At 48.1% G+C, this 16,388-nt stretch overlaps 1 protein-coding gene across 1 annotated transcript in view; it reads right to left on the bottom strand.

Moving 5' to 3' along the window:
• The window catches only part of irf3 (interferon regulatory factor 3), a 28,986-nt gene extending 21,345 nt beyond the window's left edge, over positions 1-7,641 (bottom strand). The window contains exons 1-2 of the mRNA XM_048521621.2: positions 7,476-7,641; positions 203-368 (exon numbers count right to left, since the gene is read on the bottom strand). Coding sequence (XP_048377578.1) covers positions 203-367 — 165 coding nt within the window. The 5' untranslated portion in view covers position 368; positions 7,476-7,641. The remainder of the gene's footprint in view (positions 1-202; positions 369-7,475) is intronic.
• Positions 7,642-16,388: the final 8,747 nt, after the last annotated feature.

Raw genomic sequence — 16,388 nt, 5'->3', positions numbered from 1 at the left:
ACTTTCTGAAGCTACTACCCACCCAACTAGTTAAAAACACCCATGCAGCCAATTCAATGTTCACATGCAAAGCCCTATAAGGGCATTACAAACCAACACGTTTGCTTTTAAGCATGAGAATAGAATTAGAGACAATAAGGACTACTTAGAAAATCAAGTCACCAATCATTTTTGGACAAGCAGGAAGTTGACACAGCTGCACCTGAAATATTTTGGAGTCATCTTCGGAAATGTCCTGCCTCGAGCGATGTTTCCATGGAATCTGGAATCTTGTTTTCTCTGCATTCAGCCAACAGAGGCCAGGGTATTGACCACTGTCTATCTGCTCAATAAGCCAATCATATAACAACGGTTTCTGGGAGCCCATTCTGTTGGGATCAAAGCAAAAAGTAGGAATTTATAAAAATTTCATTCATGGGATGTGAGCATCGCTGGATAGACTGCATTTATTGCCCATCCCTAATTGCCCAGAGGGCAGTTAAGAGTCAACCACATTGCTGTGGGTCTGGAGTCACATGTAGGCCAGACCAGGTAAGGATGGTAGATTCCTTCCCTGAAATGAACCAGAGATAACAAAGTGTAAGAGATAATGGGAACTGCAGATGCTGGAGAATTCCAAGATAATAAAATGTGAGGCTGGATGAACACAGCAGGCCCAGCAGCATCTCAGGAGCATAAAAGCTGACGTTTCGGGCCTAGACCCTTCATCAGAGAGGGGGATGGGGAGAGGGAACTGGAATAAATAGGGAGAGAGGGGGAGGCGGACCGAAGATGGAGAGTAAAGAAGATAGGTGGAGAGAGTATAGGTGGGGAGGTAGGGAGGGGATAGGTCAGTCCAGGGAAGATGGACAGGTCAAGGAGGTGGGATGAGGTTAGTAGGTAGCTGGGGGTGCGGCTTGGGGTGGGAGGAAGGGATGGGTGAGAGGAAGAACCGGTTAGGGAGGCAGAGACAGGTTGCTCCCTAAACCAGCCCAGTTCGTCCCCTCCCCCCACTGCACCACACAACCAGCCCAGCTCTTCCCCCCCCACCCACTGCATCCCAAAACCAGTCCAACCTATCTCTGCCTCCCTAACCGGTTCTTCCTCTCACCCATCCCTTCCTCCCACCCCAAGCCGCACCCCCAGCTACCTACTAACCTCATCCCACCTCCCTGACCTGTCCATCTTCCCTAGACTGACCTATCCCCTCCCTACCTCCCCACCTATACTCTCTCCACCTATCTGCTTTACTCTCCATCTTCGGTCCGCCTCCCCCTCTCTCCCTATTTATTCCAGTTCCCTCTCCCCACCCCCCTCTCTGATGAAGAGTCTAGGCCCGAAACGTCAGCTTTTGTGCTCCTGAGATGCTGCTTGGCCTGCTGTGTTCATCCAGCCTCACATTTTAATAACAAAGTGTAAAGCTGGATAAACACAGCAGGCCAAGCAGCATCAGAGGAGCATGAAAGCTGACATTTCGAGTCGAGACCCTTCTTCATTTTTCTGAAGCTTTCCTGCTCATCCAGCTCCACACCTTGTTATCTCAGATTCTCCAGCATCTGCAGTTCCTACTGTCTCTGAAATGAACCAGATGGGTTTGTCCAACAATCAGCAACAGTTTTGTGGTCATTGTTAGACTCTTAATTTCAGATTCAAATTCCACCATCTGCCATGGTGGGATTCAAACCTGGGTGCCCACAGCATTACCCACATCTCAGGATTAATTGCTCCCGGTAATACCACAAGGCCATCACCTGTGTGATGAACTGATGCTCAGGAACAAAAACAATGAGGAGGAATAATCCAGGGCAGGGCAGGGAGGTGGCAATGGCAATGTAGAAGGGGAGAAATGAGAAGCTGGTGCTGAGAAGATAAGAAAGACATTTTGGGAGAATGTGGCACAACACAAGACAAATTTTCTGACATTGAGCGAGATCTTTCTTCGATGTGGATGTGCCGGTGTTGGGCTGGGGTGGACGATGTCAGAAATCACAGAATACCAGGTTATAGTCCAACAGGTTTATTTGAAATCATAAGCTTTCAGAGCCTCGCTCCTTCCTCAGGTGTTAGTGAGAGGGGTGGTATCAGACATGCAACTTATAAGTGAAAGATCAAAGGGGTCACACTACTGATGATGATGTGTTAAACAAACCGAAGATAATCTTTAATCAGTTAGAAGGTTTTAATTGATTAATATGTATATGTAAATCCCCAAATTCCTTTCATGTCACTGCCCTGAGAGAACTAAAGGTTTTATCAGTGTAAAGAAGACGTGACACTTTAGGTCAGACAATGCATGTTAGGGTGTGAGGCCATGTTTAGAATCTGTTTGTGTTTTGGCTTGGAGTCAGACTGGCTTTATTTCTAAAGTATGAATTTATAAAACACAAGTTACAGATAGTCTACGTGGTATGCTTTCTGATGAAAATAGAATGTATTTGCAAATACAAATTCACCCCATAGATTCACGCACGCGTGTGTGCGTATGAGGGGGTGTGAAGGTGTGTGCATGTGTGAGAGTGTAGTGTGGTCAGGGTCACCTGTAGTGCAACACGAACCCTGGATCCCGGTTGAGGCTGTCCTCACGGGGACAGAACTTGGCTATCAGCCCCTGCTCGGCAACTCTGCGTTGTTATGTATCCTGAAGTCCACCTTGGAGGATGTTTACCTGAACATCTGAGGTTGAAAGCCCTGGAGCACTGACATGTTCGCCAATGGGAGGGAACATTCCTGTCTGGCGATTGATGCTCAGTGTCCATTCATCTGTTGTTGTAGCATCTCTCCCGACCCTCACATACACACACTCATTCTCTCTCTCAGACACACAGACACACACACACACACACACACACACACATCTATGGGGTAAATGTGTGTTTGCAGATACATTCTATTTTGTACAAAAAACACATAATTTATGGACAGTCATTCAATGTTGCATTTTATAGGTTGCTAATTCAAAAATGAAGCCAGTCTGACTTCCGAGCCAAAACACAAAGATTCTAAACATGGCCTCACACCCTAACATGCATTGTCTGACCTAAAATGTCACGTCTTCTTTACACTGATAAAACCTTTAGTTCTCTCAGGGCAGTGACATGAAAGGAATTTGGGGATTTACATATACATATTAATCAATTAAAACCTCCTAACTGATTAAAGATTATCTTCGGTTTGTTTAACACATCATCATAAGTGGTGTGATCTTTTACTTCGACATTGTGTCTGATACCACCTCACTAACAGCTGAGGAAGGAGTGAGGCTCCAACAGCTTCTGTTTTCAAATAAACCTGATGGACCATAACCTGGTGCTGTGTGAGATCTTTCTTCAACCTTCCATCAGCCTCATGCCCATGCTTTGTGAAAGAGGCCATTCCCGTACCCCAAGACTGTGATCCTCTAACTACGGGAAGCGTCTCTCAGCATCCACCCAACAAGGAAGAAAGGCACGCATTTGTATAGCACCTGTCGCGGCCACTAGATGCCTCAAAATGCTTCACTGCCACTGAAGTTCTTTGGGCGTGAGCCACAAGACACACAGCAAGATTCCACAAACTGAGCAGGTGGTTTGGATATTTTCTGATCAACCTTCTGGGAGAGGTTGTATTGGACTTCCAGAGCAGGTGGAACTTGAACCCAGTCCAGAGGTAGGGACACTGCCATTGCACCACAAGTGCCCTTAGTTACTTTGTTTATAAAAACATGAGATAATTACCAGCTCAAACCACTGAGAATATTTTGCCTGCCCCCTTCCTCCTCTGTTTCTATACAGCTGAGAGAATCAGGAAATGGAGGGGAATTTGGCTCTTAGGGAGCGTAGTTCCAGCTGTCTGAGGCTCTCAGTCTCCCAGCAACAAAACCAAGCCTACCTGAGTTTACCAACCCACATCCCTGGGTTTTATAAAGACTGCAATCTGGAGTGTCCTGTGCTTTTCCATAGAATCCCTACCAGTGAGCAAGCAGGCCACTTGGCCCATCAAGTCCACACCAACCACCTGGAGGGTATCCCATCAAGACCCACCCTGCATTTCCCATGACTAACCCCCCCAGCCTGCAGATCCCTGGGCACTATGGGGCAATTTATCACGGCCAATCCACCCTAACCTGCAGATCCCTGAGCACTATGGGGACAATTTAGCACGGCCAATCCCACCCCAACCTGCATATCCCTGGATGCACTGTGGGACAAAACCGGAAGACTTGGAGGAAACAGGTACAGAAACAGGGAGAATGCGTAAAATCCACACAGACAGTCACCTGACGGTGGAATCAAACCCGGGTCCCCAGATCTGTGAGGCAGCAGTGCTAACCACTGAACCACCTTTCTTTTTTCTTCTGATAAAAGCCAAAAGAACTGAGGATGCTGTAAATCAGGAACACAAAGTTGCTGGAAAAGCTCAGCAGGTCTGGCAGCATCTGTGGAGGAGAAAACAGAGTTAATGTTTTGGGTCTGGTGACCGTTCCTCAGAAGCATCCTCAGAAGTTTTTTTTCTGGCATTTGCCAATGAAAGATGGTAAAGTCTTACCCAGTCCACTGGTGTGGTCTCTCATTAGAGGGGGACATCTGATGGGGGCTTTAACCTGAGGGTCACCAAGCCTCAGGCAAGGGGACAGATTGAGGAAGTCATTCACAGTAACCTCAGCTGGGAATCAATCCCACTCTGCTGGCGTCACAAACCAGCAGGTCCAACCACCTGACTAACCGAAAACCCCTTTCACAAATAATTAAAAAAAAACTTATAGTCAATCACGGAATCATTATAGGGCTGAAAGAGGCCATTCAGCCCATCAGTCTTCACCCAGCTCATCTCTCTGTTACTCTTGTGCACTTCAGGTAACTTCCTGTAAGTCTCGATCGAACCTGCCTCCATCTTACTCTCCACCATCTTACTGCATTCCCTAAATATTCACCTTGTGAAGAGGTTTCTCCTCACTTCCCTTTTGCTTGTGTTCCCAATTACTTTAAATTTTATGCCCTCTCATTCACAAGTAGGAAAGTCTTCCACAAACAAACTCTGTCCAGAAATCTCATGATTTGGAATAAATTGGCTTGCTCTCCTCTCAGCTCTTCCCGAAGGAAATCAGCCATCATTGTCCCAAAGTTTTCCCCCAACTCCATTCCTCATTCCTGGAACCATTCTCTCAGAATTCTCTTGAATTCACTCCACGTCCAAGAGCGGCCATCCACAGATGATCATTAAACTCTAAGGGTGAATTTTTTGCTTTGGATTCGTTCACAGGATGTGGGTGCATTGACTGGGCCAGCATTTATTGGCCGCCCCTAATTGCTCAGGAGTCACGGGGAGTTAACCACATTGCTGTGGGACTGCAGTCACCAGGAGGCCTCGACCGAATAAATTCAGACAAAACTGAATGAGGGGGCACAAATTTAACATAACTGGGAAAAGATACAAAGGCAACACGAGGATAAACCTCTTCACACAGTGCGTACTCAGGGTCTGGAGTTTTATTTTTAATTCTTTCGCAGCATCACGGGTATTACTGGCCAGACCAGCACTAACACCCCACCCGTCAGTGCCCAGACAGCAGTTTAGAGACAACCATATTGTTCTGAGTCTGGAGTCACGTGCAGATCAGGCCAAGTAAGGACAGCAGTTTCCAGTCATAAAGAACATTAGTGAACCAGATGGGTTTTAAATGGCAATCAACAATGGAGTCATCATTAGAGTCTTAATACCAAATTTTTAGTGAATAGACAATAGACAACAGGTGCTGGAGTAGGCCATTCGGCCCTTTGAGCCAGCACCACAATTTACTATGGTCATGAATAGAAATTGCCCCATTTGCCATGGGAGGATTCGAAACAAAGGTCTCCTGTGCCTTCCACGTATATACACCCTGAGGGGACGGTGGAGGCAGGCTCGATCAAAAATTCACCCGAAAGTGTACATAATAGCGAAGAGATGGCACTTGCCCTGCTAGTATGTACTCAATGGGCTGAATGGCCTCATTCTACAATGTAACGATGCTGAGATTGATGGTTACGAGCACAGGCCAACAGATTTCCTTCCCGAGAAAATGTGTCCTGAACCCCCCAATAGGCTTCTGAGACAAATGAAACCAAAATTTAAGTTTGAAACCAAACGTAACCATCTGACGTGACAAGATTTAAACCCAGGAGCAGAGATCACTGGCAGGGTCGCGGCATGAAGAGACCAGTGACAGGACCTCGAGGCCAAGCATCACTAACAATGTGCTCAACAGAACCTCCTTGCTTCTGCGAGTGAGCGTGATGTCATCGGGTCCCCATGTGTGGAGCTGAGGATGACATCATCTCACAGCAGTGATGTCATCACAGTTGCCCATGGGGATCTGATGAATGACATCATCAACCCAACCAGCTGTTTGCGCTCCCGGGGCAGAGCCGGGAGGAGGGGTGGGGGGCTCCCGTCTGCGCTCCCGGGGCAGAGCCGTGGGGTGGGGGGGCTCCCGGGGCAGAGCCGTGGGGTGGGGGGGGTCCCGTCTGCGCTCCCGGGGCAGAGCCGGGTGGGGGTGGGGGTGGGGGTGGGGGGGCTCCCGTCTGCGCTCCCGGGGCAGAGCCGGGTGGGGGTGGGGGTGGGGAGGCTCCCGTCTGCGCTCCCGGGGCAGAGCCGGGTGGGGTGGGGGGGCTCCCGTCTGCGCTCCCGGGGCAGAGCCGGGTGGGGTGGGGGGGCTCCCGTCTGCGCTCCCGGGGCAGAGCCGGGTGGGGGTGGGGGGCTCCCGTCTGCGCTCCCGGGGCAGAGCCGGGTGGGGGTGGGGAGGCTCCCGTCTGCGCTCCCGGGGCAGAGCCGGGTGGGGTGGGGTGGGGGGGGCTCCCGTCTGCGCTCCCGGGGCACAGCCGGGTGGGGGTGGGGGGGCTCCCGTCTGCGCTCCCGGGGCACAGCCGGGTGGGGGGGGGGGGGGCTCCCGTCTGCGCTCCCGGGGCACAGCCGGGTGGGGGTGGGGGGGCTCCCGTCTGCGCTCCCGGGGCAGAGCCGGGTGGGGGTGGGGGGGCTCCCGTCTGCGCTCCCGGGGCAGAGCCGGGTGGGGTGGGGGGGCTCCCGTCTGCGCTCCCGGGGCAGAGCCGGGTGGGGGTGGGGGGGGGCTCCCGTCTGCGCTCCCGGGGCAGAGCCGGGTGGGGTGGGGGGGCTCCCGGCTGCGCTCCCGGGGCAGAGCCGGGTGGGGTGGGGTGGGGTGGTGTGGGGTGGTGGCCCCGTCTGCACTCCCGGGGCGGGGGGAAAGAAAGAATGAGTGGGGGCTCCCGTCTGCGCCCCCGGGGGGGTGGGGGGGAACCTGCCTGCACACGCACAGTTGATGGATCCTGCAAGCAGGAACTTGCTGATCTCCGCAATACCATCTGCTTTCCTCACCCTATCTCGCCACCAAACCACATTGACATCAATTTCTTTCTGCGACGATGACTGTTAAAGGTTTTGTTACTACGGACTGGTTTCGAAGTGGAAACTCAGCACCGTCCAGAGGGCGGCTATCTCAGTGAACTGAATGAACGCATCTTTACCTCACTCTTTAATTTCAAACTGTCCCTTCATAGACTGAAAGAATCTGCTTCAGTTTTGCAGCAACCAGTTAATGCCAGGCTTCTGTGCTGCCCTTCACCATTACCAGCTCCAGGCCCCTTCTTATTTTCGGTTCTGGATTTCCTCTGCTGAGCCAATTGCATTTAAAGACCAGCCGCACCACCCCTTCCATGACATCAGTTCCTCTGGTTTCTCTGGGATGTCTTAAAGGGGAATTTCCCCAGCCCTGCAAAACAAACTGTTTTGGCTTCCAGAATTGCTAAAGAGCTAAAATTACCAACAGAAATTCCTGTGGCGTAGAAACAGATTAGCCACCCTTTATTTATGATGCCTGGAAAGACCCACACCCAAGAGGTCAGGTCAAGTCAAATTAGAAAGCCCACCTCGAGAAGGGTGGGAGTTGTATTGGGTAAAATCTTCAAGTTCCCAAATGCCAGAGTGTACACGTGCCAGACCAACTCGATATGTCATGTTGGCTATTCCTTCTGTCCTCACACCACTTGGCCTTCTGTGCACCAAGAACATGGTTCACCACCACCTTCTCAAGGGGCAATTAGAGTGTTTTGATCGGCACACACTCAGATATCACAAGAGGATGTGGAACAGACAGGATTTTGGATCCACAGGGAGGGCTGGGCACAGGGGCAAGTGTACCCATATCCCAGCAGTGGACCATTTCCTGGGCAGGAATTAGGGTAAGGTGGGCTGTTACAGCAACTCCCCCCCACACTCAGGGCAGGAACCATTCCTCTTATGGGTGACCACATCCTGATTCCAGTGCCCAATGCTGAGACTCAAACAGGCCAGGCAGCTCCCTCTAGGTTCCAGTGTTCCAGGTAGCTTCGCAGGCTGAGCTACATACCCATCCTCCACCACCTCCAGGTCCCATTTGCCCCTTCTCCCCACCAACATTCCCCCTCCTTCCTGCCGACCTCCACCTCCTCCTAACCTCCATCCCCACATCCACACCCTCCCCACCACCACTACCCCATCCACACCCTTCTCTGCCCTATCCGCCACCCCCATTCTGCTCAATTTTCCTCCTCCCCATCTCCACACCCTTCTTCCCCCTTCCACCCCACCACTTCCAACCCTTTCCCACCTCCATCAACCCCTCCCCACCTCCAACCCCTTCCTCCCACCTCCTTCTCCCCTTCACCCTCCTGTGGGTTTGGAGTCAAACGTAGTCCAAGGATGACAGATTTCCTTAACAAAGGTGTTTAGTCAGCCAGATGGAACTAGGTCTTTGGTGCTGATTTCCCATAGAATTGGAATTTGCCAAGGATTATGACCCCCATATCCTCAGGGCATTAGCCAGTGGATCTAGGTTATGTCCAGCTGGACCATCAAACTACTCCGTAACTTAATGTGTTAAGATTGCAGCTTGCAAGGCAGTCACTAGCCAGCAGGAGTCACTGTTGTGCACATTTGAAGAGACAACTCGTGGTGTTCCTCTTCACTGTCTTGGTTCTGTTCAGTAATGGATCTACACGAGTCACAATGAGATCCCTGGCTGATCCACCCACTGCCTGAGCCTGGACATTCCCAGATTAGTTACAGAGCCTGCTCATGAAGGGCTGTGGGAGGCGCAACAAAATATCATTGGCTGTGGAGCATTCTAGGACATTCTGAGTCCATGCTATCCAAATGCAAATCCTTTTGTCTGCTCGCTGACATTTGCTTTTGAATAGTGTCCTTCATGACGTCTGCAGGTCCCAGAGTACTTTACAGGCAATGGCATGTTGGCAAAGAACAGCGACTGCTGTACTGTAGGAGCCAATGCATGCACAGCAAGATCCCACAAACAGCTTTAAGAGCCAATAACAGGAAGGGTCACTTGACCCGAAAAATCAACTCTGATTTCTCTGCACTGATGCTGCCGAGCTTTTCCAGCAATTTCTGTGTTTTGTTGCTGACACCAAAGAGTATGCACATTAGCAACGCCATCTTTTATAAACAAAAATAGAACATAGAACATAGAACAGTACAGCACAGTACAGGCCATTCGACCCATGATGTTGTGCCAAACTTTCACCCTAATCCTAAGATCTATCTAACCTCCAGCCCTACCTTAAACTATCACCCATATGCCGATCTAATAGCTGCTTAAATGCTCCTAGTGAGGCCGACCCCACTAACCTCTCTGGCAATGCATTCCACGCCCCGACCACTCTGTGAGTAACAAACCTACCTCTGATGTCTCTCCTATATCTACCTCCTCTCACTTTAAAACTATCCTCGAAATAGCTACCTCTACCCTAAGGAAAATTCTCTGGCTGTCCACTCTATCTATACCTCTGATCATTTTGTACACCTCTATCAAGTGACCTCTCATCCTTCATTGTTCTAAAGAGGAAAACCCGAGCTCTCTCAACCTTTCCTCGTAAGACCTTCCCTCCATTCCAGGCAGCGTCCTGGTAAATCTCCTCTGCACCTTTTCCAACGCTTCCACATCTTTCCTGTAATGAGGCGACCAGAACTGGACACAATACTCCAAACATGGTTACAAATAACAATTAATGATAAAGCTTTTTGGTCAGGCCACTGCCCGCAATTTTATCCCACAAATCTACTGGGAGGATGGGTCTACCACTATTGAGTGCCCTGTATATACCAAGTATCGAGGCACTGGGCACATGTGACGAGCTATGATGGGTGAGCTACAGTGTTGATATGTCTGATGCAAAACGATTGCTGTACTCCAAGAGATTGCTAGGAGGGCACAGGTACAGTTACAGGAGCACTCTGAAAGCCTCCCTAAACAAATACAGCATTCCTGAAGGTTTCTGAGGGGTGACCCTTCTTCCGGACCAGACCCGAAACGTTAACTGTTTTTCCCTTCACAGATGCTGCCAGACCTGCTGAAATTTTCCAGCAACTTTCTGTTTTTGTTCCTGATTTACAGCATCCGCAGCTGTTTTGGTTTTTATATAGAATTCCATGTGCCAGCCATCACCTGTGATGTGCAGAAGGCAGTGAGACTTGCTGAATACATCAGAAGTAGTTCAAGCTAACAGATTCACCCATTTCGTTTGCAGATATCGAAATTAGATCAAGCAGCGTTGTTAATGGTTTTGGAGTATTTGAAAGAAAGGCCACTAAGCACAGAAACACCCCAACACAACACCCTACCCTGTCAATAGTCAAGAGAGAATAGGAACTGCAGATGCTGGAGAACCCGAGATAACGTGGTGTGGAGCTGGATGAACACAGCAGGCGAAGCAGCATATTAGGGGCAGAAAAGCTTATGTTTTGGGCCTAGACCTTCATCAGAAAATCTGATGACGGGTCTAGGCCCGAAGCAATGGCTTTTGTGCTCCTAAGATGCTGCTTGGCCTGCTGTGTTCATCCAGCTCCACACCTTGTTATCTCAGTCAATGCTCAATGTTTGTTTGGATGACAACAAAATTGGCGACATGGTCAACAGTGAAGAAGGTGATCGAAGATTACAAAGAGATCTTGATCAACTGGGCCAATGGGCTGAGGAGTGGCAGATGGAGTTTAATTTGGATAAATGTGAGGTACTGCATTTTGGTAAAGGACAGGACTCCTACAGTAGATCAATGGTTAAATTTCCCAGACAGCTGGCTGAGTGCCATGGGCCACAACAGGAAACATAACAGAACCAAGTGGAAACCCCAAGGAGGTCTACTCTGACCCCAGAACCCAAACATTGCACCACACCCCTCCCACCCCCACCCCAGCCCAGCCAACCCCTGGAAACAAGAAGCACCTGGATATGTACATGGATAAGAAGGGGATAGAGGGATACAGATTCTATAAGTGAAGACGGTTTCAGCATGGAAGGGCAAAATGTGTCAGCACAGACATGGAGGGCCGAAGGTATCCAGAGAGTCTCACTGACCCACCCCACCCCCCCAACCCCCAAACACCACCTGCCCCAACATGAGGCAGAGTCTGCCCCTCCAGGACTGCCCAGCTCAACCACCAGACAACCCTCCACCACCAGAGAGGAAGCAAGTCATCCTCAACCCTGAGGTATTACCAACGAAAAAACCAAAAAACATTGGGTCATGGAAACAGAGCCAAACTTTTATTTCAGTTGTTAAAACCTGGTTAAATATGCATGTGTGCGCAGTTGGCAAAAATCAGCTCTGCTTTAGTTTACAAAGCAGATCGACGAGTACAGAAAACTGCTTCAACCAGCACTTTATGAACTGGCACTCTTGAGAAACCAGCAAAAATTATCCACCTCAAATTCTAAAAGTTCACTGTATTATTCTATCCAATTATTATAGTTTTTAAAAAAATTTATTTACCTCAAAGTAAATATACTTGTTGTTTAATCAAATGACCACAGGAATATCAATAGTTTATTCAATTTTGAGTCAGTCACCCCTCCAGGTAGCACTGCTGCCTCACAGCGCTAGGGACCTGGGTTCGATTCCACCCTCAGGTCACTCTACATGTGGAGTTTGCACATTCTCCCTGTGTCTGTATGGGTTTGTTCTGGCTTCCCCCCCCCCCCCCCCACCCGCCCCCATCGTCTAAAGATGTGCAGGCTAGATGGATTGACCTTGCTTATTTGCCTGTAGTGTGCAGCAAAGTGCAGACTAGATATATTAGCAGGGAAATGCAGGGTTACAAGGATAGAGTGGGCCTGGCTGGGAGACCATCAGTGTGGCCTCAGTGGGCTGAATGGCCTGCTTCCACACTGTAGGGATTGTTATGAAACGCTATGATGTCCAACTGGGTCAGTTAAGGGTATGTTTTATTTAAGGTAAAGTTGCATCATTTTTTAAATGCTTTATACTGTAAATAAAGTATAACAGAGATGTTTTTACCCCTTGCATTACATTTCTATTATTTAATGTGTGTTTTACATTGATTATGTGGGCCACCTGAATACCTTCAATATTGGATCAATCAGCACACTCCTGGTCCCCCAGGAGCCAGATAATAAGAGGTTTTACTGTACTCTAATAAACCAGTACATTGTACATATGTTATTTTGGAGCGGGCACATCAATACAGTGTGACACAAAGGTTTCCTTTTAACGTTCAATAATTGTCTTAATGTTGCGACAGTGTCAGCAAACAGGTTTTTTTTAAATATGTTTCAGACACATGAATTGCATTTCTCTAATTTGTCTGATTGTTGGTGACACATTGAGGACCCAGGCCCAGCCCATGTCTCTGTCACGGCACATAGCCCTTAACAAGAAACTATTTACCTGGAAACAGGAATATGAATTGCTTCCATTGCTTGTTTTTATGTCGGATCTATCACCTCACATTCCTGCACGTCATGTATCCTAACTCGTACACTTACTACTCCCTAAATCACCTTCTCACTGCCAATGCTGTCGTAGCTGATCTCCGCCTTGGAGACTGCAACTCCTTGCATTTCCGTAGCACCTTTCACAAAGTGAAAACGTCCCAAGGCACTTCACCATCAATGCATTTGACACTGAGTCAGGTAAGGAGATATTAGGCCAAGTGACCAGAGGAGACGGGGCTGGCTAAGAAGCATCTCAAAGGAGGACAGAAAGGTGGAGGGAGGGAGCTGGCTGTTATGCACTGATTGAAAATTCATGGCTCATTGGACTCGGGTGAGATACCAGCAAATATGTCGCAACAGTGTTCGCTGCAGAGAAGGACACGGAAGCCGGGGAAATCATGGCGACAAACAGTCATGTCTTCAAAAGTGTTCATATTACAGAGGAGCTGCCAGAGAAGGTGGTGGAGGACGGTACAATTACAACATTTAAAAGGTGTCTGGATGGGTACTTGAACGTAGAACAGTACAGGCCCTTCAGTCCACAAAGTTGTGCCGAACTTTTACCCTAATCCTAAGGCCTATCTAACCTCCAGCCCTAACTTATACATCATCCATATGCCACTTAAATGTCCCTACTGAGGCCGACCCCACTACCCTCTCTGGTAATGCATTCCACACTCCTGCCACTCTCTGAGTAAAGAACCTACCTCTGACGTCTCCCCTATATCTACCTCCACTCACTTTAAAACTATGTCCCCCCCATAATAGCTACCTCCACCCGAGGACACAGTCTTTGACTGTCCACTCTATCTATACCTCTGATCATTTTGTTCACCTCTATCAGGTCACCTCTCATCCTTCGTTGTTCTAAAGAGAAAAGCCCTTGCTCTCTCAACCTTTCCCCATAAGATCTTCCCTCCATTCCAGGCAACATCCTGGTAAATCTCCTCTGCACCTTTTCTAATGCTCCCACATCTTTCCTATATGAATAGGAAGAGTTTGGAGGGATATTGGCCAAATGCTGGCAAATGGGACTAGATTGATTTAGGATATGTGGGTGGCATGGACAAGGTAGATGAATTGGACCAAAGGGTCTGTTTCTGTGCTATACAACCCTATGACTTTAACCCAAAGGCTGAGAAGACTTTATTTGAAGAAATAAGTCCTCACCTCAGCCCAAATGACCCCTTATGTCCAAATGACAGTAATTTGCAACTCCAGGATCTCCAGCTGGATCAAGTCGACTATAGTACGTACCCTATTGCACCCTGAGAGATACTTACACAGTGAGTCCCTAATTTATATATGTCCAAATTATGAACACTCCTACTTACGAGCACGATCCCACACACAATTATCATTTTAAAGATGCGACCTGCACATGTTTCCTGAACTTATGAACAGCTACTTACTATTGTCCTGCATTGTGTTTGACTTGCGTACAAGCAAACTTGCAAATGGAGTAGAACCCATTCACAGCCCTGTATGTTTCAGTGAGATCACTGTTCATTCTTCAAAAATCCCGAAAAGATGGAGCTGTTTCCACTCAATCAGTCTTCAGAGAGCAATCCTCTCCTCCCTGGAATGTGCAAACCCAGCCCTGGCAGGCTTCCCTTCCTCCTCCACCATTCTGAATATACTGCACAGTAATAGGACATTCGGCCAAGCTGATCCTTGCTGGCATCAATGTTCTGCACAAACCTTCTCCCGCTCCTCTTCATCTCACCCTATTTGCAATCTTTGATTCTCCATGTCTTCCTCTTAACTGCATCAACGCTATTGGCCTCAACCATTCGAGTGGGAGTGAGTTCCACCACTCACTGGAGGAAGAACCTTCTTCTGAGTTTGCTACTGGATTTATTTGTGACTATCTTATAGTTTTTACCCTCAGTTCTGGTCTACCCACACAAGTGAAACATCTCTACATCTATCCCACTGGACTCATGTAAGAGGGGAAAGGGTTACTTTAGATCAACCCCATAGCATCCCCCTTATTTTTCTTTATTCTGCCGTGGGACTTGTTGGGTCCACTGCTGTTTGTCATTTTTATAAATGACCTAGATGAAGGCATAGAAGAATGTGTGAGTAAATTTGCAGACGACACTAAGGTCGGTGGAGTTGTGGATAGTGACAAAGGATGCTGTAGGTTGCAGAGAGACATAGATAAGCTGCAGAGCTGGGCTGAGAGGTGGCAAATGGAGTTTAATGCAGACAAGTGTGAGGTGATGCACTTTGGTAGGAGTAACCAGAAGACAAAGTACTGGGCTAATGGTAAGATTCTTAGTAGTGTAGATGAGCAGAGAGATCTCGGTGTCCATGTACACAGATCCTTGAAAGTTGCCACCCAGGTTGACAGGGCTGTTAAGAAGGCATACAGTGTTTTAGCTTTTATTAATAGAGGAATCGAGTTCCCAAGCCAAGAGGTTATGGTGAAGCTGTACAAAACTCTGGTGCGGCCGCACTTGGAGTATTGTGTACAGTTCTGGTCACTGCATTATAAGAAGGATGTGGAAGCTTTGGAAAGGGTGCAGAGGAGATTTACTAGGATGTTGCCTGGTATGGAGGGAAGGTCTTACGAGGAAAGGCTGAGGGACTTGAGGCTGTTTTCATTAGAGAGAAGAAGGTTGAGAGGTGACTTAATTGAAACACATAAAATAATCAGAGGGTTAGATAGGGTGGATAGGGAGAGCCTTTTTCCTAGGATGGTGACGGCGAGCACGAGGGGGCATAGCTTTAAATTGAGGGGTGAAAGATATAGAACAGATGTCAGAGGTAGTTTCTTTACTCAGAGAGTAGTAAGGGAATGGAACGCTTTGCCTGCAACGGTAGTAGATTCGCCAACTTTAGGTACATTTAAGTCATCATTGGATAAGCATATGGACATACATGGAATAGTGTAGGTTAGATGGGCTTGAGATCGATATGACAGGTCGGCACAACATCGAGGGCCGAAGGGCCTGTACTGTGCTGTAATGTTCTATGTTCTATATGGGATGTGGACATCAATGGTAGGATCAATATCTAATGACCATCCCTAATTGCCCTTGAACTGAGTGGCTTGCTGGAGCCAGTTCAGAGGACAGTTAAGAGTCAACCACATTGCTGTGGGTCTGGAGTCACATGTAGGTCAGACCGGGTAGAGGTTGCAAATTTCCTTCCCTAAAAGATATTAGCCAACTAATTGTGTTTGTGCCACAGTGAGCTATTTGTCGCCATTACTGAGAGCAGCTTTTTAATAAAATTCAAGATGTATTATTTGAACTTAAATTCCACCAACTGATGCGGTGGGATGTCGTCAGAGAATTGGCCTTTGTCTCTGAATGATTGCTCTACCTACATGGGTTTGCTATCAGCAGAGCTGACCTATTTTCTACTATTAACACCAGTTTTTCGTCTATATCACTCCTTTAGTACCACTAGCGCTCATTTAACTTTAAATCTGGACATGTTCCCATCTATTCCATTTTTTCCTTCCACTCCATTATTGATAACATAAAAAGCACCATTTTTCCAAACTCCTTCCATTCCAAAGATGTGTCATAGCAAACTCAAAGTGTTAATTCTCTTTTCTCCTCTCCACAGAATTTTACCGCTTTCTGTTTTATTTTGTTAAATCTCTGACTTACTAGCCCAATGGCATTACTGTTATGCC

The sequence above is a fragment of the Stegostoma tigrinum genome, chromosome 38, assembly GCF_030684315.1.
Source record: "Stegostoma tigrinum isolate sSteTig4 chromosome 38, sSteTig4.hap1, whole genome shotgun sequence".
NCBI lineage: Eukaryota > Metazoa > Chordata > Chondrichthyes > Orectolobiformes > Stegostomatidae > Stegostoma > Stegostoma tigrinum.
The sequence above is the reverse complement of the archived record's forward strand: the minus strand, read 5'-3'. Positions and strand labels throughout refer to the sequence as shown.